This window comes from Haliotis rufescens, unplaced genomic scaffold, assembly GCF_023055435.1.
Source record: "Haliotis rufescens isolate VD_foot unplaced genomic scaffold, xgHalRufe1.0.p SCAF_5, whole genome shotgun sequence".
NCBI classification, from domain to species: Eukaryota; Metazoa; Mollusca; class Gastropoda; order Lepetellida; family Haliotidae; genus Haliotis; species Haliotis rufescens.
The window spans coordinates 36946019-36971261 of NW_025964223.1; the positions used below are offsets into that span (position 1 = coordinate 36946019).

The 25243-nt window shown below is 36.7% G+C and overlaps 2 protein-coding genes across 9 annotated transcripts in view; one reads left to right on the forward strand and one right to left on the reverse strand.

Moving 5' to 3' along the window:
• Positions 1 to 7578, reverse strand: part of LOC124118528 (mitogen-activated protein kinase kinase kinase 15-like) — a 104916-nt gene extending 97338 nt beyond the window's left edge. For all 8 annotated transcript variants that reach the window (XM_046480687.2, XM_046480686.2, XM_046480683.2 and 5 more), the window contains exons 1-8: positions 7389 to 7578; positions 4024 to 4193; positions 3656 to 3878; positions 3046 to 3221; positions 1783 to 1858; positions 1530 to 1622; positions 1237 to 1343; positions 979 to 1027 (exon numbers count right to left, since the gene is read on the reverse strand). In XM_046480687.2, coding sequence (XP_046336643.1) covers positions 979 to 1027; positions 1237 to 1343; positions 1530 to 1622; positions 1783 to 1858; positions 3046 to 3221; positions 3656 to 3878; positions 4024 to 4175 — 876 coding nt within the window. In that variant the 5' untranslated portion in view covers positions 4176 to 4193; positions 7389 to 7578. The remainder of the gene's footprint in view (positions 1 to 978; positions 1028 to 1236; positions 1344 to 1529; positions 1623 to 1782; positions 1859 to 3045; positions 3222 to 3655; positions 3879 to 4023; positions 4194 to 7388) is intronic.
• Positions 7579 to 7725: 147 nt separating this feature from the next.
• Positions 7726 to 25243, forward strand: part of LOC124118530 (homogentisate 1,2-dioxygenase-like) — a 49523-nt gene continuing 32005 nt past the window's right edge. The window contains exons 1-7 of the mRNA XM_048384432.1: positions 7726 to 7788; positions 15401 to 15472; positions 20418 to 20506; positions 20973 to 21078; positions 21221 to 21271; positions 22239 to 22330; positions 25037 to 25071. Of these exons, the coding sequence (XP_048240389.1) occupies positions 7765 to 7788; positions 15401 to 15472; positions 20418 to 20506; positions 20973 to 21078; positions 21221 to 21271; positions 22239 to 22330; positions 25037 to 25071 (469 nt within the window). The 5' untranslated portion in view covers positions 7726 to 7764. The remainder of the gene's footprint in view (positions 7789 to 15400; positions 15473 to 20417; positions 20507 to 20972; positions 21079 to 21220; positions 21272 to 22238; positions 22331 to 25036; positions 25072 to 25243) is intronic.

The window sequence follows — 25243 nt, forward strand, 5'->3', positions numbered from 1 at the left end:
TATGCTCAAATCCTGTATGTGTTATAACCATCATTATCACTCTATGCTCAAATCCTGTATGTGTTATAACCATCTTTATCACTCTGTGCTCCAATCCTGTATGTGTTATAACCATCATTATCACTCTGTGCTCAAATCCTGTATGTGTTATAACCATCATTATCACTCTTTGCTCCGATCCTGTATGTGTTATAACCATCATTATCGTTCTATGCTCAAATCCTGTATGTGTTATAACCATCATTATCCCTCTGTTCCCCAATCTTGTACGTGTTATAACCATCATTATCACTCTATGCTCAAATCCTGTATGTGTTATAACCATCATTATCACTGTGCTCCAATCCTTTTTGTGTTATAACCATCATTATCACTCTGTGCTCCAATCCTGTATGTGTCATAACCATCATTATCGCTCTATGCTCCAATCCTGTATGTGTTATAACCATCATTATCGCTCTATGCTCCAATCCTGTATGTGTTATAACCATCATTATCGCTCTATGCTCCAATCCTGTATGTGTTATAACCATCATTATCACTGTGCTCCAATCCTGTACGTGTTATAACCATCATTATCACTGTGCTCCAATCCTGTACATGTTATAACCATCATTATCCCTCTGTGCTCAAACCCTGTATGTGTTATAACCATCATTATCCCTCTGTGCTCTAATCCTGTACGTGTCATAACCACACATAACATTTACACAGGTGACCTGCCAACAAATTGGATTTTGCTCAAAGTCTCATTGCAAATGGCCTCCTTAATATGGACGACTGGCTTTATGTCAAACAGCACTCAACAGTATTCCATCGAAAGGAGGGTGACCAGTTAACATAATGGCATTATGTGAAACAGCGCTCAACAATATTCCAGCTAAAGGACGACGGCCAGGTAACATAATGGCCCCACTAAACAATAATACATTTTGCCTGCTGATTTATTTTATATTTGATTTCAGTATTTTCACTGACCTTCTCCATTACGTCCAATGCCTTGTCTCGGTCACCATTCCTGTTCCGTCTGCCAACATAACAACAGCTACAGGGTCTCAGGCTATATTTCATGTGTGTGATCATGGCAGTTCAGTTGGGTGTCCAAATTTGTCCGTTTTGTCAAAAACCTAAGTTAAATGAGTTTTCCTTTTCTTTATAAGCAAAAGATAATAGATAGTAAGTAGACCATAAAGATGCTGGGAAGATGACTTCAAGGTGTATGTTTCTCATACATACCTGTTCAGTGCGAAGGCATACAGGTTTTTGATTGCAATGGTGTTGACCACCTTTGTGCTTGGGATCCGACCAAGATCCTCAACCAGTTCTACCATTGCATGGTAGTCCTAAAACCAAATAATCAAAGAGTCATTCATCACTAAAGAATTCTACAGCAACATGTGAAATAATGTTTGAGGAAATGCTCATTACATAACAAAAACTTCAATAAACTGAATTATCAGCACAAACTATCTTAGTGATTTACATTGGTGACTAGTTGTATTGGGAGTATCACAGGCAGCCGGCAATACCTGTTTCTCTCTGTAGGAGATGAGCATGTTGAGAACTACATCCACTGACATGAGCTGCGGGTCATCCAGTCTCCGGCGCATGGCGGTCAGAGCCTGCAACAGTACAATGGTCAGCACTAAGTACACACACCAGCACAACTCAGCTCAAAGTTTCTTTCCTTTAATCAAATGTACCAGTTTATCAAAACTAAAACCAAGAGAACCAATATGTGATCAAATAATAACAATTCTTATTTATTTCCTCAGTCTATACCTTTGCCAGCTCCTCTCCTTTGAAATTCGCTCTTGCCTTTCTGAGGTCATTGAGAAACCTCTCCTTAGCATGTACTCTGCAATGACAACAGTAAGGAATAATGTTGATGTATCAATCATATTCAGTAACCCTATGCATACTGATGTTTGTCCAGATGAGCACTTGGTGTCCCACATGAAAGAAGCAGCTATTCACTGACCTTGTACAGGACAGAGATAAGAACAATCACACCAGGAAGTCCATCTGTCTGTCCCACTTAGTAAGATACCAGTAGGTCATGTACAAGTAGCATGAAGATGTCCATCATATCAGTACCCCATAGGATTTCTTTATGTTTTCTGTACCTACCACATCTTCCCGAGGCAAGGGAGTTAAATGAGTTATATTTTGGCTGGACTAACGAGTCTATGCATAGCCCAATCAAAATCGCGTAACGACATCGACATCTGGTTCATAAACTGCAAATTTCGTTTCATTACAGGATTTGCAAAACGTGTACTGTCAACTTGGCGTTGACAGATATTTTCCTAATCTTTTCATGTTTTTAATCAAGGTGCTCAAGTAATTTGATGCACTTCACGTGGAAAGACCTGTTTTATTACAATATAGATCTTGATTATCGATCAGATCGCCTTGACCCGGCGTAGTCATTTTGCTTGAAACAAATGCAAGTTAATATGAAAAGTGAAATCTGATTGGTCAATAGGAGGGACATAGAAGGAACATGGAAGATAGCTTGTAATGGCCACTGGTGACACTATGATCGAGCCACGTAATTCTAGCCTAGTTTGGCAAGGGTGGAAACTGGACTTTTATCGTCAGTTAACTCCTTTGCCTCGTGAAGATGAACCTACCAATGAAGTAGGTTACTAACAGTACTTTTCAATAAACAGTCTATCAAAAGTTCGAAGAGGTTAGTGGTGTTGCCTGGGTTAGCCACTGCCACTAGTCTGTGTCACTCTAGACACACTAGTTGTTTTCTCCCCAAATCTACTTATTTTACATAAACAACTAGTCCGAAATGAGTTGTGGACTAGTTGATATTATCAGGTGTCTACCCCTGAATGTTACGCAGTACAATAGTTTCTAAACACTTAATTATGGTATTTCAATAACAAACAATATATACAAAAAATCAAACTTCTTGAAGTGATGAATGATTTCCTGAAGAATCAGTTTATGACTTCTGCTCCACATGGTACTGAGGTGTTCTCCTATGTCTGCTGTAATCTATCTATGCCGATATGTTGAACATTTCCTCACTTGTTGTCCTGGTCCACGTCACTGAAGGCAGCCTTCAGTCTGCGCCCAAGGGTGGGGACATCGGGGTGGACACAGCTGCCCCCAGTGAGGCGGGGCTGGGAGGCGTCACTGATGAAGCAGACCCCGCAGCTGTCCACCTGGTAGGGGAAGAAGAGGATCCCCGACCCACACGACAGCTGCAACAACAACACAAGCAAGATACACTCAGGGGCTGGGACCATCGCCATCAGAGTATGCTTACAGTCGAAACCAACATTTCAAATACATTCAATGGCAGGGCATAAAGATTAGGGCGATTTACAATAAATACAAATAAACAACTCTACCTGCCATGGGAGCGACAACATCTAAGGATCTCTCTCTCTCAATTGCAAGAGACAGAATTGTTTTAGCTAGCAGGCTTGTGTTCAATTCAGTTGAGGGTAAACATATTGTCTTCTCAATGTCTTACAAACATTGATCAGATATATAACCATGACAACCGGAAGGCTGCTGCTCTGACATACCAATTATTTTGATGAGACAGACATATTCATGACACTGCAGCAGTTACATTGCTTTTCAAGTAAAGGGAGTATCTCAATTTCTGCTGTATTTCTGATCGACTGACCCGAAGTGACACAGTGAGCTCGGGGTCAGTGTCAAAACAGATGGCAATGTTGTTCTTCATGCTCATGCTCTGTCTGATGCCGATGTGGTAGTACAGAGGTGCCTGCTGCACGGGGATGCTCATGTCTACCACCACCACATCAGCGTTGTAGAAGATGTCCAGCACTGCCGTCTCCCCAAAGTCCAGTTTCTGGAATGGAACAGTCTCCAGACTGGCATTGTAACTGAAACATGAGACTTACAATAAAACTTTCATAATGTTATTCCAAACATGAGAATTTATTTATATGGCATAGAATCTTGTTGTGTATAAATCATAAACATTGTTTAATGAAAGATATTTTCTAACTATGTTGTGTTTGTTATTACCTGTTGCAGGCTTTTTGAATTTCTGCCTGTGCAATTTTCCTTGCTTGAATATAATCAGCATTTGTGACACTGAGAGTTTTTGTGTCAGGCTTGGAGCTGCCCTCCCCACTGACACCATTGCCATTGCTGACACACACAACCTTCATTGTCATACGACTACGTCATCCTACCTGAAACACAAAATGAGACAAACTAACATGATCCATAACTACTTCTTACATGTTCCTAGAAACTACAAACAAGAAGCATGGAATACTCATATCCCCCGCCAATATGACATGTCCGGTTGTGCGCAATGCATTAGCTCCTGTGAACTATGTTTACTGGGCCTTTTTTTGTATTCAATACTGCGAGATTATATTATGTGCCAAGTTTGGTGAAGAAATATGGTACGGTTTTCAAGATCTACTCCGGAAACGAGGACCACTGCCATTTTCAGTCTAAATCATAGTCGTTGCCATGGAAACTCGAAAAAAATTTTTTTTAAATATCCCAAACTATCAAAAGGCACCAGTTCACCACTAGACCCATCTATGTGCCAAGTTTGGTGAAGAAATATGTTACGGTTTTCAAGATCTGCTCCGGAAACGAGAACTACCGCCATTTTCAGTCTAAATCAAAGTCGTTGCCATGGAAACTCGAAAAATACTTTTTTTTTAAATCCCAAACTATCAAAAGGCACCAGTTCACCCCTTAATCTATCTATGTGCCAAGTTTGGTAGAGAAATATGGTACGGTTTTCAAGATCTTTTCCGGAAACGAGAACTACCGCCATTTTCAGTCTAAATCAAAGTCGTTGCCATGGAAACTCAAAAAATACTTTTTTTAAATCCCAAACTATCAAAAGGCACCAGTTCACCCCTTAATCTATCTATGTGCCAAGTTTGGTGAAGAAATATGGTACGGTTTTCAAGATCTGCTCCGGAAATGAAATGTGACGGACGGATGGCACCTATTCCTATATCCCCCTTCAACTTCGTGGCGGGGGATCAAAATACCATGACATGACCATGCGACAGTCAAAGGTAATATTCTCTATCCTGTCTGGGAATATGAAATATAAAACATAATTTTCAGTCTTATTTTCAAGATATTTTGCTCCATAACATGTTGGTCCCTGTTTGCAAGTGATTTGGTATGTTTACCAGCAACTATACTAGATTCGGTAAATGTCAATCATAATAGAGGAGATATATTTGTTAATAAAAACAAACCTTGTCTAGTTCTTTATTTTTCAATTTGTGAGCATAGTTAATAATGTTTCCTTCTATTGGTGAACAGATGGATGACTTTAGAATAGTTTGTACGGCATGTTTATCTATAATAAAACAGGAAAATCTAACTATAGACATGACAGAAACTACCATGCTACAGGTCCTCTAAGGTGATGTAGGTAGGAAAATCTTACAGAGTTTGCTAATTTCAGTATACATTAGAATAAGGTATTTGATTGCCATGTGTGCAATTACAACTGACTAGGTTTGCATGATAAGAGCACTAAATTCTGTAAATTTAAAATATTTAAAGTATTTAAGTATAAAAATTACAGAATCTTAACGTCTACATGAATGGTTCATTCAGTCTAAATATTTAAAATATTTAAAGTATTTAAGTATGAACATTACAGAATCTTAATGTCTACATGAATGGTTCATTTTAAATATTTAAAGTATTTAAGATTCAACATTACAGAATCTTGACGTCTACATGAATGGTTCATTCAGTCTAAATGTTTAAAATATTTAAAGTATTAAAGGGCAAGTTCACACGGAAATTAACCTATTTTTCTTGTACTTTTCCACATTAAAAGTGTTAACCTAGAAGTGTCATAGACAAAAATATAAAAATATCACAATTAATTAACATATTTTTCGCATTAAAACGATTTACATTTTTCACATTTACCAAGTGTTCTATTTCCACAACAAAAACACCATGGCTTATGCCCCTTGCAATATGACGTCATTGGTGCCAATTGATAAACATTATGACGTCATCATGCTTTGTTAGAGCCGCTTCACGTGGTGTGGGTCTAGGTGTGTGATTCTAGCGTCTCAGATGCCAGCCAGCATAGTGTTATGCTGAGTCACCACTGCGCCGGAGTGTGTCGTAGGCCATGTTGTTTTACCGCAAACTGGTACTTGATATCTTTTGCGTTGAGAATAGACAGGGACCCAGTTGAATTGGCACCAATTACGTCATAATCTAAGGGGGATAACTCAGGCCTGTTTAGCTCGAAAAACGAAGGCCTCATAACGGCATATCATTTTCACACTATTGTGAGCTTCCTACTTTCACTGTGAAAAAAATGAGTGTATATTTTCAAACACAGATACAAATTAATTCTAAAATTGAGTTTTGTTTAGAAAAAGAAATAAATTGATTTTTGCGTGTACACTTCCCCTTTAAGTAAACATTACAGAATCTTAACGTGTACATGAATGGTTTATTAGCATTGCTAGTGAGAAACATTTAATCTGTAAATCATGTTAATAGCCCTAATGAACATGACCTAGCCCTTACTTTGTTATTTTGCACTCGAGTCTAGTGAAGTGAGTTTTGTGATCATGCCAATGACATGTATTCAGTCAATGCAATAAGAGCTGAATCATCAAAAAGTGAATACATGAACTGAAAAATATCAGCTCCAAAGTTACTGTCTTCTGTTAGATCCAGGTTTTAACTAATATGAAGCAAGTAGACTTGTTAATTTCCAATGTTGCGGGTTCAGCATTTCTTGGATATAGTTGACTGCATGGAACGTATGCCATGTGTGCCAACATTTATAATAACGCAGATATTACACAGGCACAATTTAATAATAGGTAGATATCATATGCCATTTGAAACAATAGTAAAGTATAAAAGCTATACTTATACCCGCAAAACATAGCACTTGGACAGAGACTGCCAAATATTATTTGTTCTTGCTGCCAATAGGACATGCAGAGCTAGAGCCTAATGTACTTGAAATGGACACCAATCTTGGAACATTGGTCTCTCATAACGTTTATTTCAGATAAATGTAACACACTTTTATAATTGATGTTTAACTCCATTGCAGCTGAAACCTTGTATACGTCAAATAACACTCATGTCACAAAACCATGACAATTAAGAGCAGTCCATACACAGAAATATTGACATTGTCTCGCAGAACAGGTGTGAAATAAACTACATGTTGACTAAGCTGCCTTGTAAGACATTATATTTTGTAGATCGTTACAAATAAAGTGTTATGCAAAATAATGAATCAGCCAACATACATGATGAAAACAATATCATATTTATTTGGGGTTGCAGAAGCAATTCATCCGAATTATCTATCACCGGAAATAGTTGACATCTTCTAAACTTGGACTTACCTTCTGGAATGTATCACAATTAAGACAATCGAAGGCAGGGTCAACGAAGGTATATCCAGTCATTGCAAACCACACCAACGACACCTGTATGGTATTCAGAAAAATTGAGCTCGCCCCGACAGGATAAATTGTATTTTCCAGATAAAATATTTTCAATCTTCTCACAGAATGCTATTTTGTAGAATCGTGCACTACAAGTAACGTCCCCTTGCGTGGAGGTCATCATGATATGTCAAAATATCTTTCTGAGAATATTATTTTCAAATATGTTAAGAACAATATTCCTATGATTCGTAGATAACTGATCAATATTTTTACAATATTTCGTAAGATAAATTAGGACTTCGTGTTTTTCTGACATCATCATTGATGCAAAATGGCGTCCGACTCTGAGTTAAAGGTTTGATGACATTGTATTTCAGCTCTTATTTCGTCTCCTGATTCTGACATGTCTTCTCAGCTTGAACTATGCATGCTCTAATGTTGATCTAAGCATTTAGACTTGATTTTATCTTGTGATGTTGAAAACATGCCAATGCAAATGCCAATATAGGCTATGAAATTTGCTGTTCATGCTTTGACCTTGACCTCTCCTTTTATCGAATTAGAAATCAAGCACATGACAGATTGTGCTACGCTTATTTCTATTATCTATAGTGGATTAACATGCATTGACAGTTATATTACTGCGAATTGTTTTAATGTCTGTACTCTCTATGTTCTGAAGGATAACGGTGCAAAATTATGCACCGCGCTCCTGCTCACATGTACTGGGGGTATGGCTCTTAGGCGAAATGTGATTGGTTACTCAATGAACTGTAATTAGCATATGCTAATGGACAGATCAAATGGTCACGTGGATCTCACTGACGTAAACATACTATATGTTTTGCATGGCTTATCCAATTCTCCCCTTTTTGTAGTGAGGTATTGTATTTTGATCTTCATTATCTAGATCTAATATATGTAGTGATATCTGCTGATTCTAGCATATCAAGCTTTAGTTAGATCTTATAATTTAATGATTTATTATACAATAGGTTAGTTAAGGTTGATCTCACCTAATAATTAGCATGATTAGCAGGAAGATATATGCTAATTCATAATAACTATATTTGCCAGGCCTCAGTAAATTTGATTTGGCCTTTCCCTTATGATTTAAATATCCAGATATTCATAGGTGGATTTAAGGTATCAGATCCAATAGGTGGACAAGACTGATGAAAGGAGGTACATGTGTTTGTTTTTATGTTTTTCTCAATTTATGTTTTTTTTAAAAACTAAAAAACGGTTTCAGTGGCTTGCAATTTCCTAGAGTGGTTATGTGTACATGTATATTGACAATCATACTTTTAAAATTTGACAATGACTAGTAAAATTAGAATAATATCTGCTAACTGTAGAGGGCTATCAAATAAAAATGAACGCAAAGAAGTATTGAATATTTATCGAAAAAATAAATTTGACATAATATGCCTTTAAGATATTCATATCTCTGAGGAGAGTGAGTGAGTGAGTTTGATTTTACGCCGCTTTTAGCAATATTCCAGCAATATCACGGCGGGGGACACCAGAAATGGGCTTCACACATTGTACCCACATCAGGAATCGAACCCGGGTCTTCGGCGTGACGAGCGAACGCTTTAACCACTAGGCTACCCGACCGCCCCTCTCTGAGGAGAACGAAACAATTGTGAGAAATGAATGGGGCCTGCAAAGTATTATCGCTCCTTTAAGATCTAATGCTAGAGGGGTAGCCATTCTTTTTAACAATAACTGTGAAATCGATATACATTCATATAAAAAGGATAAAAATGAAAATTTCATAATTGTTTCACTAAATATTGATGGAATTGATATGGTAATTGCTAATATTTATGGCCCTAATAAATATTGATCCAAATTTTTATAAACAATTATTTACAGATATGCTAGAATTTGAAAATGACTCTTGGGTTATATGTGGTGATTGGAATTTGATAATAGATCCAAACATAGATATAATCTTCAGGATATTTGGAGAGAACTGAACCCTACTTTTAATAAATATACCTGGTGGAAAAAGAACCCTCGACAACAAGGTAGACTAGACTTCTTTTTAATATCAGAAAATGTAAGTAATATTACACTAGATGCAAATATATCAGCAGGCTACAAATCGGATCACTCAGCCATCTCTTTAACCTTATCCACATCTGTTAACAAAGAAAAAGGGAAGGTTACTGGAAATTCAATTCCTCTTTGTTATATAATAAGGAATTTTGTGATATGGTTAAAAAAACACTTGAAGAAGTTAAACTTGAATATGCCTGTAATGATCAGGATAATGTTCCAGTGGAGCTTTTAAAATTAAAATACCCAGCAACAATTGTATTCGAAACCTTTTTGATGAAAGTTAGAGGGAATTCAATTTCAATATCAACTTATTTGAAGAGAAAAAATAAAATAAAATACAATCACTTGAAAAAGATATAAACGAGGTAGAAGATCAAATAAGAAATGATTTTCAACATGTAAATGAAAATAAATTCGCCCAACTTTCCAAGCTTAAATTAGAATTATAACAATTAAAAGAGGAAGAAGTAAGAGCTCAAGAAATTAGAAGCAGATTAAGATGGTATGATGAAGGAGAGAAACCAACCAGTTATTTTTGCCATTTAGAGAAAAGAAATTTTACAAATAAGCTGATACATAAACTAGTAGATGATTCAGGTAATACGATTACAGATGGAAACCAGATACTAGAGCAACAAAAACATTTCTATCAAAAATTATATACTAATCCAAATTTTGAAAACGATAACCTTGATAGTTTTTTAAAAGATATCAAAACTCCTAAACTTAACTTGAATTTAAGAGATAGTATAGAACAAGAAATCACTCAAGAAGAAATTAATAGAGTTGTCATGGATATGAAAATAACAAGAGTCCAGGTCTTGATGGTTTCAGCATAGAATTTTTTTTTAAAAATTGGAAGGAATTAGGCCCTTGGATCTTCAGATACATTAATTAATCTTTTAGTTATAAGAAATTAACAATAACAGTTAACAGCGGTATCATCACCTGTATTCCCAAAGGTAAAAAGGATAGAACTTTACTTAAAAACTGGCGACCTATAACTCTCCTTAATGTATTATACAAAATAATGAGTGCATGTATTGCAAATAGAATAAAGAAAACTCTCCCTGCCCTAATTGATGAAAATCAAACTGGCTTTATACCAGGAAGATGCATAGCAGAAAATATAAGATTATTATATGATATCATATTTCATCTAAAAGAGCAAAATAAAACAGGGCTTCTTCTTCTTATAGATTTTGAGAAAGCCTTTGATACAATTTCCAAATCATTCATAATAGACGTACTTTAAAAATTTGGTTTTGGATCCTATATTGTTGATTGGGTAAATATGCTTATAAACCATAGTTCGTCCTGTGTCATACAAAATGGCCATCTTTCTTCTTTCTTTGAAAATGAAAGAGGATGTAGACAAGGTGATCCCATTTCCCCATATCTTTTTATTCTAGCAGCTGAAATTCTAAGCATACTTATTAGAGAGAATACAAACATTAGAGGTATAGAGATGCATGGAAAAGAACATAAACTTGGTCAATATGCAGACAACACTGAATTATTCTTAGATGGTACTCCAGAATGTCTTAATGCTGCAATTAAAACACTTAATGATTTCTACCAAATGTCAGGGCTAAAAATAAATATGGATAAAACAAAGGCTATATGGATAGGCGCCCTTGCTGGGAGCAGATTAAAAATATGTGATCAGCTCAACTTGGAGTGGCACATTGGAGACTTTGAAGTTCTAGTTATTATTCTTAACCCGGAATTAAAGGATTTATGGGTAATCAATACTCGTAAAAGATTAGAAAATATCACTAAACTTTTAGCAAACTGGAGAAAAAGGCATTTAACATTTATTGGGAAAATTACAGTTATTAAAACATTTGCTTCACCACAGCTAGTTCACATATTCACGGCATTCCCAAATCCGGCCGATGCTTTTATTAAGAAATTAGATAAATATTTTTTTATTTTCTTTGGAACGGAAAAACAGATAAAATAAAAAGAGAAAATATTAAGAGAGAATATAAAAATGGGGGACTAAGAATGCCCAATATTAAAACTTTTGTGAAATCTCTAAAAATCTCCTTTTTAAGTAAATGTATTAAACATCAGAAATGTCAGCAATATGACATTCCAGTAAAAGATTTACTAAGATTAGGTTCAAATGATTTTATTTACACAAAAGTTTCTAACCCTTATTGGAACGATGTTATTAAAGCTTGGTGTGAATATTTTGGAAAATATGAATTAGACCTTTCTCTTATTGAAAACATTATGAATCAACCATTATGGTTAAACCACTACTTAAATTCCCCAAAGTTTTTCATAAAAGATTGGTATATTAAGGGTATTTGGTCCCTAAAACATATTTGTCAGGGAAATAGATTTATTCCATTTGAAATTCTAAAAGAAAGATACAATATTAAAGGGACCTTTTTGCATTATGTTCAGCTTATTTCAATTATTCCCCAAGCATGGAAAACAGCAATTAAAAAACATTTTGATGTAGATTTATACTTTGACATGTATATTCTTCCTTGTTATCAGGACTTATTGATTTGTAAAAAAGGTTCAAGACTCTTTTATGATAAACTTATTTTTTCTGACTCACAACCTAAAATATGTAAGAAATGGGAAATAGAATTTGGTGAATGCTTAGAATGGGCAATTTTTTTTGTCTCTTTTAGAAAAGACATAAGGGATGTAAAATCGATAGATTTCCAATTTAGATTTCTGCATAGAATGATATATACAAAAAAACACTTTATAAAATGAAACTTGTCGATGATGATTTATGTGAATTTTGCAAGATAGAGAAAGAAAACTTGATGCATTTATTTTATGACTGTGAATATGTGTTCGAATTCTGGCAAAACTTGGAGGCTTTCCTTAATTCTGTGGGAAATAATCATATACTTTTTACAAGATTTAATGTATGTTTTGATGAAATAAGTGCAAAACCTGCAAATAATCATATTATTATTTTAGCTAAGAGACACATTTTTATTTCTAGTTTAAAGAAAAGGAAACCCTCATTGGACGTTTTTAAACAAGTATTAAAAGATGCTATTTATTTGGAATATCTGTCAGCAAAAACTAATAATAAGCTTAGCACTTATAACAAAAAGTGGATATTGTATTGTGGTTTACATGATGCCTTGAATCTTACATAGATTGCTGACTGTGTGTTATTATTGATTGTTTCCAATCACTTTGACTCTATTGCCAAAGAAAGACTGTAATGTTTTTCCAAGATAAGGATTACAATACTATAATTCGGTACTGTTTATTCCTTTATTATTAGCTTATTTTTCTACGATTGTTCATAAATATGGTGTTTACTACTTTCATGCCAGAACATCTTGCTCGATCCTTCATGATCAAGGCCTATCCTCCAAATATGCGGTGTCAAAATGTTAATAATGCTATATATGTACATATCACTGTGTATGTAACCACTGAAACTGGAATAAAAATGATTTGAAAAAAAAAAAAAATTCTTGGGAAATTATTTGATTTTCATTAGACAGCAAACTTGCAACTTAATTTTGTACTTATATGCTAGTGTGTTGATGTGGTTGTTGGGGAAAATGTGTCTTTGAAAGTTCCGTGAAAACACAATACTGTACATCTTAGAACTATGTTAAAGATAAATTTAAAGAGAAAACCACCTATGGCGGTCATTCGGTAAAAAAATACAAAGGACAAAAGTATGCAATAAAGGTCAAATATTACGAATAAAGAACTAATTGTTACTAATAAAGGTCAAAATATAAAACAAACTGATCCCTGTAAAAAAAATACGAAGCTGAAATAAAGTCAAATTTTACTAATAAAGCATTAAATGTTTCTATTAAAGGTCAACATACAAAACAAACAGACATCGGTTAAACAAATACAAGGTTGAAATGAAGGTTAAAAGTACGCAATATTAATAGTCAAATGTTACGAAAAGACATCATAAGAAAAGAAAGAACAATGTGTACGAAAAGACGTCAGTGAGCATGTAAGGATGTTTAAAATAAAGAATGCCAGATTGGCGCTGCAATTTGTAAAACATTCTGAGTTTAATCGGCTTGTTCCTCCATGCATATGATAACTGCATTCCTCGTGCACTCACCATGAGACATGTATAATGTATCATGTACACATTGTGTATAAACATGTTGCGTTTACGGAGAAAGGGCCTTTTCATAGATACAGTATACTGTGTAATCCGACATCTGCCTAAAATTAGTACATGTATTTAGTATACAACCTTTAATGAACTAAATTAGGATTAATCTACAATGATCCAATTAACTGTTCATGCTTGGTGCAACACAAGGGTGCTATGATGCCGGGTTTTGTTTCAGACGCACGTTGAAACCTAATGCTGCCAAATATCTGAATGACAAAAATACATATCAAATGGATTTGTATGTATATGTATAACATTATATACATTCGTTAGGAAAAATAGCTTCCCATAAATGAAGAAAATAAATTTTCCTCTATGGCATCAGCATTCGTTTTCACACCTGATTTATTTCGCTTTTTTACATCTAGACCATTTATATTTGTGACAAAGACTAGTTGTACACTTACTTTGAAGTTGAATACATCTCAAAATACATCACACACTCCCACATAGACTTCAAAGATTTGAATTCTGTGGGAAATTCAAATTTTTCTGATATCACACGCAGCCATTTTTAGGCAAAGTTAAATTCCTGAAAATTACATCTGAAAATTATGCTACTTATGATATGTTACTAAATCACGATTCACAGCGTTATTTCGAGAACGTTTTTATATCTAAATGTCTGATATATACTCGGAAAATTCAATAACAAAAAACAGCACATTAGTGATCATGTATATGTGTGGTTTATCAAATCAATAAATATAATCCTAAACTTCCTCGATAACCCTAGAATCATTTAAAATGTTTTAGAAAATAAGCAAACACGAACACCGAAGCGAACTTTCCGACATATTGGATAGTGTTTACAAAATCACGATTCGCGTATGCCAGTTATGAGACACATATTACATCACATGTATTTCACACACAGCTGTGATACATACATCTTTGAATTATGCATACATTTTAGCATCAACTTACAACTTGTCTTTGTCACAAATATCAATGGTCTAGATGTAACCAGCGAAATAAATCAGGTGTGAATTCAAATGCTGATGCCATAGAGAAAAAACGATTTTCTTCATTTATGGGAAGCTATTTTTTCCTAACGATTGTATTTCGTAATGCATATTCATACAAATCCATTTGATACATATTTTTGTTGTTGAGATATTAGGCAGCATTTTGTTCGCACCCCGTTTTCGAAAAGCTGTTTAATAAAACAAATTTCGCACCGTTCACTTTTCAGATGTTATGAAAATGTGTGTCTGAAACAAAACTCGGCTGTAATGACATAATACTTGTGCACATCGGCATGCATGCAGTTATACACACAGCAAAACAAGCCGATTAAAACCGGAATGTTTTACAAATTGCAGCACCATCTGGCGTTCTTTATTGTCAACGTCCTTCAGCAGTTTAGTGTCCTTTCGTGCACACTGACATTCTTTATTACACACTGTTCTTTGTTTTCATATGACGTCTTTTTGTAACATTTGGCAATTATATTGCATACTTTTGACCTTTATTTCAACTTTGTATTTTTTAACCGGCGTCTGTTTGTTTTGTATTTTTGACCGAATGGCCGCCCATAACCACCTCCACTTTAACAATGAATGTTGAGGACTTATTTCACAGACATGTCCACAAAATATGATCTTCTGGATCCAGACACAGCAACTAAAGTGTTCTCCTGAGATCAGATGAACCACATAGCCATATGTTGCCTTATGTTCAGGTAAGATTTGATGATGGTATCTTTGGAGATTTCTTGTCAGAATTGAATATATTCTGTTATTTTCAGTACATGTCTGGGTTTGGCAATGAGTTTGCCACAGAGGATCCCCGTTGCCCTGGAGCGCTGCCTGAAGGACAGGTACTGTATTGGTGCACATCAGACACGAATACACACAGAAATAACACTGTTACTATTAGGCAGGACTTTAAAAACAAATTGCCTAATGGATGCCACGGACCCTAAAATACAGAAAAGTTGAAAAAGAACTGTTTTTTTTTTCTGCCGATTGCAAACTTTTATATGCCATGTATTCACCACTTGTTTAAAAACATTTTCCAACCTACCGACTAGGATTTGTCACAAAAACATCTGTAAACCAAAAAAATAACAAAATTCCAACCTTATATATTTAGCTCTCCTGTCTCCTCTTTCTGACATTGTTGAATTTAAGATTAAATGTAATATACAGTATTTGTACATGTGCATTTTAGCAGTGCTCAACATGCTCGTGGGGGCCACAAGTCGTCTAAGGCCCCGAAATTTGCTGTTCAGAGTTGTGTCTCTGGGGTTCGAGTCCCTGTTCAACCCAATTAAGAATTTAGGTTTGTCTGCACCATACCTGAGCTCGTGGGTTTGACCAGAGTGGTTTCACAGTAAGCTAACATGCAGTGATATAACTGGAATACTGTTCACAGCAGCATTAAAACTAATTCACTCACTCACTCAACATGCTCAAAGATGGTCAGTTTAAATGATATGACATCGGACATCATACTACTGCATTGAGCAATATTATGTCAAGTCATCAAAATTTCATCACAAATTGATGACAATATATCATCAAAACAGTAATGTGACTTCAAGTGACAAGTTTCTAAGTAAGTTTAACATTTATTATAATTTCCATCATTTTCTTTCCTAAATTAGTTTCATCGAGAGAGTAACTTAATCACAACTTGTTACATAATATTCTTTCATTGCACATGGGCCACAGACCCAGTACCTGACATGCTTTAATACACCATAAAGTCACTGGGAAAGAGATACCTACCAAGTCTAGGTTATTTAACAAGGATCTGGTGTGTAATCTTTGACTGGCTTAGAGTCCAAAGAAACTATAACATTTCCTTATATTATGCCTTTATGTAGCCGTAAACTGACTGAGATGTGACCTTCATAGACAGCCATCAGATATTTCTAATAATTCTCATTCAGGTTTGAAATTCATTGTATTGAGTTGACAAAGATATGGTCAGAATCATAATGGCACAACACTTTAAAGCAAAGTTTTTAAATTAAATTATACCCTATGGCAACACTGTTTATGAATTATATGAAAAACACCAAATAGGAAAACATTATAGGCTTTCGTTTTATAGGCGGCAAAAAGGTAAACAGTGGTATTTCCGTAAAGACAACTATTGTACCTTGTTTTGCTCCATTACCTAACAAAGGGAATTTCTTTGCAAATCAATATATGGGAGACAATGTTGATATTGAGGGGCCTAGTGGTTCCAAATTGGCAACTGTTCATGACAGTGATTTATGTAATTTGAAAAGACTGAGAAAATTCACAACTCCAAAACTATGAATCTAAACTTGTGTGTGACTTAGAGGGATTTAATATTTTACTGAAGGTGATGTGTTAATATCACTGTTATGCAGATAACCTCATTTGTTTTTTATCCAAAGTATTCTTGTTAGCACACTTTACTTCCAAAGGACACATGTGAAAATCATTTTGAGTGCCCTGTGGTGAGCTTGAAAAAAAATGCATTTCCATCCCTGTTGAAAAACACCAATATATTTTACAAATAAACGAGGATTAGGAGTTGTTTATTGTACAATAAAACACTGAATATATAATAAACCATGAGGGGTACTGTGTTTTTTTGTACGATAAACAATGACCACAAGTCTTTTTTTTCTTATATGAGAACATAATGTACAGCCTCTTTAAGGATGTTGATGAAATGTACAAGCTTTAGATATAGTTACCTTAATTTCAATAATGATGACTCCCTGACTAGAATCTAAATGTCGGACAAGTCTATTTAATGAATAGGTGGGTTAAGTTTGGTATTTTCCCACATATTCTCACAATCCTCACATAGATTATCTGTACCTTTTCTGCTGGTATCAATCGTCATGTCTCTCCCACTTTTGAATGCGTTCAGCCACTGTGTTTATCTGAGTTCCCCCGTAACATCAGTGGAGAACGTCTCAATAGACACTATGCTCTAAAAAATAGCGTTGTCCAATATATGACGTCATCAAATTTCGCACGCATATTTGAATTTCCAGAAATGACGTCATGATAAAACAATGTATTATCGTGAAATAAACCACACTTCGCTCTTCATTGTTCTTTGCGATTTATGGCATAGCTATCTTATATATAATGTAGGGCTGCAACGATACAGGAAGATCACGATACGATACGCATCTCGATATTCTGGTCACGATACGATACGTATCTCGATATGCAATGATACAAAAACAAGACTTAAAGCATGTCAAGATTGAACCTTTCATGATTTTGGAACAGTCAACATTATTTTATAATAACAAGACAGCTGAAGTTGTTAAGCTTCAAAGTGGAACTTTCTCTAACTTTCCTTCAAAGCAATTCAAAGTTCAAACACCAGAAAATAATTAATGTACTTCACCAGTTATACAACTTCAAAGAATTTGTATGCAATGGTCGAAGAAATTGTATCTGAAATTATTGTTTTATCAAGAATAATATATTCCAGCTTTTACTCTATATGTATTTAAAATTATAAAAACCACAAGCGTAGCATTTTGGTACTGGTGATTGCTGTTGCAGGATATTTTTACGTATGGAACAATTTGACCAGTCACCGTAGGGTCTTCCCCGCGACAGGTATTTTGAATGCATAAATGTTATGTTGAAATATATTAGCCAAATTGCCACAAATATGACTTTTAACGAGTCAAAGTATGTCATTTTTAATATATGTATCCATTCTCTAGCAACTAAAGTTCGTTTCAATGCGTCAAAAGCGGTAATCTGAGCGTGGTTGCTGTATCTCTTCACACACGATTTCACCTAACTTAATGAAAACAATATTAAATGAAAGTTTGAATAAAATTAATAAAATATATTACAAACACATGACCAGATATAGAATGAACACGTTTTAATGAGAAGATAGTATAATGATGGCACTTCAGTTCGGTTTTGCTGACTGGTATTTCCGATGTTATGTGCTTGCGGTGATCAGCTGATAATGTTATTTGAGATGGGGAAAAATATCTGTCAGTGTAAAACCTGAGCTTATTGAAAATGTAAGTACGTTTTTGGGAGCCATGCCTTACCGCGCGCTAAAACCAAGTTAGCGGTTTATTGAAAGGCACAATAGCGAGGAAAAGCTGTACTTGAGATTTGCATTCCGTATCGTGGCGTATCGATAAATGGGCCCACGTTAATCGTATATCGTACCGTGGGTCAAGTATCGCGATGCATCGGAATATCGGTGTATCGTTTCACCCTTAATATAATGCATAAACAATTTTTGAAATCCCTGACAACAGAATCCCTGGTGCGTTAAGTGTGACACAGATATTTATGATAGAAATGACAAGGTTTAGGGAACATGATACTGTGATATGCAAGCAGCACACTGCATGTTTTTCATACCTGTCAGCAGGATCCTAGCTCCATGACATTTGCCTGTCAACAATGGATGCTGGGCAGGACACACCAGTGTAGGCTGATAGCCAGCCATTCCTGGAGGTAACTATACAGCATGGCCACTACCAACACACTGGCAGACTGTGGTTACTGTGTCCTGCCTGTAGTACACTGTAGTACACTGTAGTACACTGGAACCTGCTGTGACAAGGTACCAGTTGACAATCTGACCTATCAGAATGAGGTAGTAGAGCAATACATAAAACCCACTGTGTCAAACATGTTAAATGATGACCACTCAATGATTACACAGCCTGTTCTTTTGACAAATCCACCCACATTCTATAAATTAAGTGATTACATGAAGGCATATATGCAACCTTTGACCTGTGGTGACTTACCTGTCTGTGTCGTGGGCATGTTGAGTGGTGTCCCGTGGTGGTCGCTAGGTACGGTCAGTACCGGGAAATGAGTAGTACAACCAGTACACATCAACTGTTCTGTTACATGGAACAACAAGATGACAAGATTCACTATAAGTACTGGTAAATGAACAATGATGTGACTTTCCAACAGTAATGATACTGCATTATCTTACAACTGTAGATGAACGATCAAAGCTGCTGTTTAAAATACACTGTACACGTCCCAGCTACATGTTACTCATCTAAACCCCCATAATATCATGAACTCTTCAAAATTAAAACAGTTCTGAAATATTTGGTTATTTGATTGTCGTTTTTGTTGTCTGTTGTCTAGAGCTGGGACGAGTCCAAATTTACTACCCGGGTACCCACACCCCTATTACCCGACCCTACCCGGGTACCCGATGTTGATGTAAAGAGATAGCTACAAATTGTCCGATTGGGAATAGTTTGACAGTAGCCCTGGCAAAATGTATTCAGATACACGTATAAAACGATGTGATCATGCATACACTGAAGTTGACTGAAGTTTAATCTTTGTTCAAACATATGTAGGTCAGAAGGAATGTGTTCATAGTCATGAAGAAAAGCGAACATTAGAGACTTAAAGTTGTTGTATACCCATGTAGTTACAGTGAATTTTTGTCATGAAACAGTATATCATGTGTCTAACCACGGGTCTTGGTAGTCCTGTGGGTACCCGGGTCCTGCTCAATACCCACCTGACCCGAGTACCCAAGTTACACATCCCAGCCCTACTGTTATCAAATAATAGTTGCATGACATTTTCTAAATCTCCTCTGAAAGCACTAGGCTAATGGAAGCATAACTTTGCATGGATACTCTCAGCAATGGTTTTATGAAAAACATAAATGTCATATCAAACAGGATTCAAGTATTGAAGATGGTCAAACATTTCTACTTAATGTACTGAAGTTGAATCCCCTCTTCTTTGATACATGTAACACCCTGTACAAAGTAAACAACTCTTGTGTGACAGAATAACCCTCAGAAGTGCGCCTACGGCCTGTATGCTGAACAGTTGTCTGGAACAGCCTTCACTGCACTCAGGGAGGGAAACCAACGCAGGTAATGCTGTCCACCAGACTGTCCACTCCCAAACTAGTTGTGTTGATTACAAAGTTTGTGAAGCCATCATGGCCATTGGAACATTAGGGGCGGTCGGGTAGCCTAGTGGTTAAAGCTTTCACTCATCATGCCGAAGACCCGGGTTCAATTCTAGACATGGGTACATTGTGTGAAGCCCATTTCTGGTGTCCCCCGCTGTAATATTGCTACAAGCAGCGTTAAACCTCACTCACTCACTCACTCACTCACTCACTCGTAGTATAGATTATGTACTTTTGAAGATCCTGCTGAAATGGAGATTTCTGACAGTAGAATATGCCTGACAAACAACTTTCAAGTGAACTGTGACACTTAGTTGGTCAATATGATGTCATCAACTCCATCAGAATTACCCCACTAACAGGTGTGCAGTACAATACAAATCATACCAGCATGTATCCTAAATGAATGCAGGATTTTGTTCCAGTTGGCTGTATCGCATTCGACCATCAGTGTTGCATGAACCCTTTTCGAAAACAGAACGAGGCAATTTGACACACGACTGGGACAATGTTGAACCAAACCCAAACCAGGTCAGTGGGCCACTTACTGTGATATACTGTAGGTCATAAACACATCTCAGTCTTAGTGGGCAACAGCAGTGTGTCTGTCTGTCTGTCTGTCTGTCTCTGTCTGAGATAAAGCAGATTATTGATTGACAAAATTATATTTCAGTTACGATGGCATCCTTTTGACATCCCTCAAGAAAAAATGGACTTTGTGCAGGTAATTTTCACAATTATTGTAATTGATATGTTTTTCAGCTTCATCCTCAAAGCAAGCTTATGACATTCATATTCTTCTGTTATTTGTCGGCCTCTGTCCAGCTGACCTTTAGCTCTGACTTCCAAATTTTGTAAGTGCATGTATCAAGAAAGTACAGTCTTTACTCTAACCTTTTCTCCTTTAGTTACATGTCAGAAAATGTCTTGTCCATTCCTATTTTGGTAGATTGAAAATTAGAATTGGTTTTCTTGAAGACCATGGTAAGATGATGATGATGATGCACAATACTTACAATGTGGAGAACCCCTGGACCAAGTATATTGAACTTTTTAAAAAATATTTTGACACAAAAAGAAGATTTCAGTTTGCATCAAACTTGAGAGGTTACTCAGTTTTGCTGAAAGTCAGGGCAACTTTCACTGTTTGAACTGTTTGAACATGACAAGACATCTTGAGACTACAGTTAGTTGCTGAATGAAGTTGAAATGTAAAAGAATAATGTTTATTTCCATGTTATCATTGGATTCATGGAGGGTTCATCACAAGTGTCTGTTAATGTAAGAAACATCTACCCAGTCTTACTTAATCAGTATTTGTCTTGCAAAGGGCATTTCTCGGCTAAGACTTGTTTTTTATTTCCCAAAGTAAGAAACATGAACCTTAAAGTTTTCCTCAGTTAGAAACAAATATACCAAGATTGTTGAAATATTATGGTTGATTATATGTAGAAATACATTTATTCCTTGTCCATATAAAGCAAAACAAATAACCCTAGGACTTCTTTTGTTTGTCATTTGGTTGTTGGTAATGCTGTATTTAGTGATGCTGTTGTTGGTGATACAATATTTAGTGACGCTGTGGTTGGTGATGCTGTATTTAGTGATTTGGTTGTTTGTGATGCTGTATTTAGTGATTTGGTTGTTTGTGATGCTCTGTTTAGTGATGCTGTTGTTTGCTGTTGGTGTAGGGGTTGTCCACAGTGTGTGGTGCGGGGGATCCCAAGTGCCGCAGTGGAGTGGCCATCTACATCTACGTCTGCAACATGTCCATGGGAGACAAGTAAGGACTGACTCTCATTACGTGCCACCCATTCTTCAAGAGTAGACGAGATCCTGTGCATCGCTGTATATACATCCTACCTATAGCCTTACTGTTGCTGGCTAATTGCTGTGTAATCTTCCCATGATAAATGAGCATGTACTTGTATGGAGCATCATGCCTCCACCTCTCAACAGTAGCCTTGTTTCACTGACTGATGTCACACGAATCACTGCGAATGATAATAAATTGTACTGTTAAGATGTACCTTTTTCTTGCATTACTTTACCTTGTTTTGTATGCAGTAAGGTTTGTACACTATCATTGTTATATAAACTGACAAAAACTTAATATAATCTGAAAGGCAATATTTTGCATATTTTTCAACTTATCCCTCCACAACAGTATGCAATATTCCTTCTTGCTTCGATCGTAACTGTGTAAAACATTCTAAAAAAAATCCTCACCAGAACACACCCTCAGACCACCTCGCTCCCAGCATGCTCCTGTACTCCACATCACTTTTTCCTTCATCGCCCGTAGTGAATGGACGTGTTTTGCTCCCCACTATACATTTATGATTGGATTTGTTTGTCACTTCGGTTTCAGTTGTATATCTCCCTATGTACATTTATCTACAGGTCCCTAACCATTCCTTATCAATAAATATATCAAATAACGGCTACTTACCTTACTCACACGTTTCTTTCCCCGCCATTGTTATCATAATTCTCGGCACATGAAAGCTCCTTTTGGTTTCCATTATCATCGGTTTTTCTACCTCCCTAGTTTTAACGCTCACTGCTGCGTATTATATTCTCTTTTTCTTTTGTAGATTCTGAGATTTTATTGATAATATTATTATTTTTGAGATGATGTCGGGGTTGACGACGACCTTGGACATTTTCGAAAGTGCGTTGACACCCTGCTTATTCACAGCCATTCCAGATGCCCTCCACCTGGCCTACCCCATTTTACCCACAGCAAGCACAAGCTCCTACGCCACCATTGCCTCCTGAGGTGCCGTCCTTGCTTCCTCAGCCGCGGCCTATTCCCACATCCTCTCAGGTGCAGCCATTGCAGATCTCCCCTCAGGATGCTTATATTGACATGGACGGCAGTTCGATACTACCATTCTCATCTCCCCGGGGTACCCTCCCACTTCAGTCGTCACCTGTCACTCCTGATCAGGCGTCTCGGGTTGCTTGTGCTTTGGGCCCCCTCCTTGGCGTTCCAGATCCCGTTCGTCGTCTCTGGACAGGGCTTCCAAGCGTGTGCGTTCTTCACCAAGGGCCTCCTCTTGTTTTTCGGCGCCTAGTGTTGCTACCTCTAAGGCTGAAGAGCAGCCGATCCACACCTCAAAGGATCAGAACCTGTGGATCATGGATGTCCTTTAACTAGAGAAACCCGTCCCACTGCCTTCTGCAAAATGCTCCTTTGATCCCATGAATACTACGCCATCTTACACGGTCCATGTTCATCATTTAGTCGACAGTATTCATGCGCTGTTGCCGCAGGCTTTGGATAAAGTAGCCCTCAAGGGTTTGCTTCCCAAACCTGCCATTACATCGTCCTGCTTAAAATTGCATGGGATTTCATTTCCGACTTTGGCATCTCCGCTTGATGCTGACGTTGCTAAAACTTTGAGTCATTCCATATCCTCGCGTCTCAAGGTAGATGATTGATCCCTTATATCCGTTGCTTCTGACATTCGTTTGTCCCTCCTACCATTGTCACTTATTACTATCCTTGTCCAGAATTGCTCTCATCTCTGGATGAAATCATTCATCTCTTAGAGACTTCTTATGTATTGCCTGGCCTATATTGAGGAGGTTGGTTGGCGCTGTCTCTTATAATGTCAACCCTCTTCATCAGAGAAGCTCTTCAATAACAAGGTTCAGGAGGTTTCAGGAGGAAATCTCTCCACTGCTCAGGCCGAAGCCACTGTTCAGGCACTAAAGATGTGTATTCCCCGCCCGGGTATCCAGTACATCAGGTGGACGCCATATCAACCTGAGGCTAAACACCTCCGTCATGCTCAACCTTACCCTAAACCTGTGTCACACGCCACATTGTCATCTGAGGCCAGGTCAACGAGGGGTCATAATCAGCCCCCCTCCTCGGGTTCTTGGAACATACTTGGAGCCATTACAGGACATCATTCAGATCCTTTTGGACATGGGTATGGGCGGTCATTGGTAAAAAAATACAAAGTTGAAAAAAAGTACAGAAGAATGCAATAAAGGTCAAATATAAGACTTCATAAGTTTAATGTGGAAGGTGAGCTTCAGTTACTATTAATAAACACAGTTTGTAATGCAACAGATTGCAGCATAAGCCATGTACCACTTGTGTGATATCCACTTACTCATACCTTTGCAAAAAAGGACCGGATATATAAATAACCGATTATCCGAATCCCAATTACATGGTATTGTTTTGACAGCTATGTAACTACTGTTGCATACGGACAGATGGAATAGATAGGAATACTCTCATGTAACAACCAGATAGTTTGCTCTTTCGAATTTGGGTGCAGGGGGTATATGTCATCATGTGATCACTCTGGTATGCCTTTGTTTTACTCTGTACTTGACACTGTTGTACAGAAGGTCAAACCATTACAAACTATTCTCTCCCTCTCTCGGTAATAGTTTCACCCCCACATCTTTCAAGGCTGCATCTGTTTTAATGGCTGGCATACTTAGTTAATATTATTTTTTCCAGGTGTTTCTACTCTTCGGACGGAGATTTTCTCATAGGTAGGAATAACGATTCTATTATCTCTTGTTAAATTTTATCTTTTGTGGTGTCCTCAGACCTTCACACAGACGTAGTGTATAAGAGTAAAATATCTGGTTGCATCTGACAGTAAGTTGTGGGTAAAGTGTGGGTTTGTGAACCGTGTGTGACCTATGTGTGAATCGTGTGACC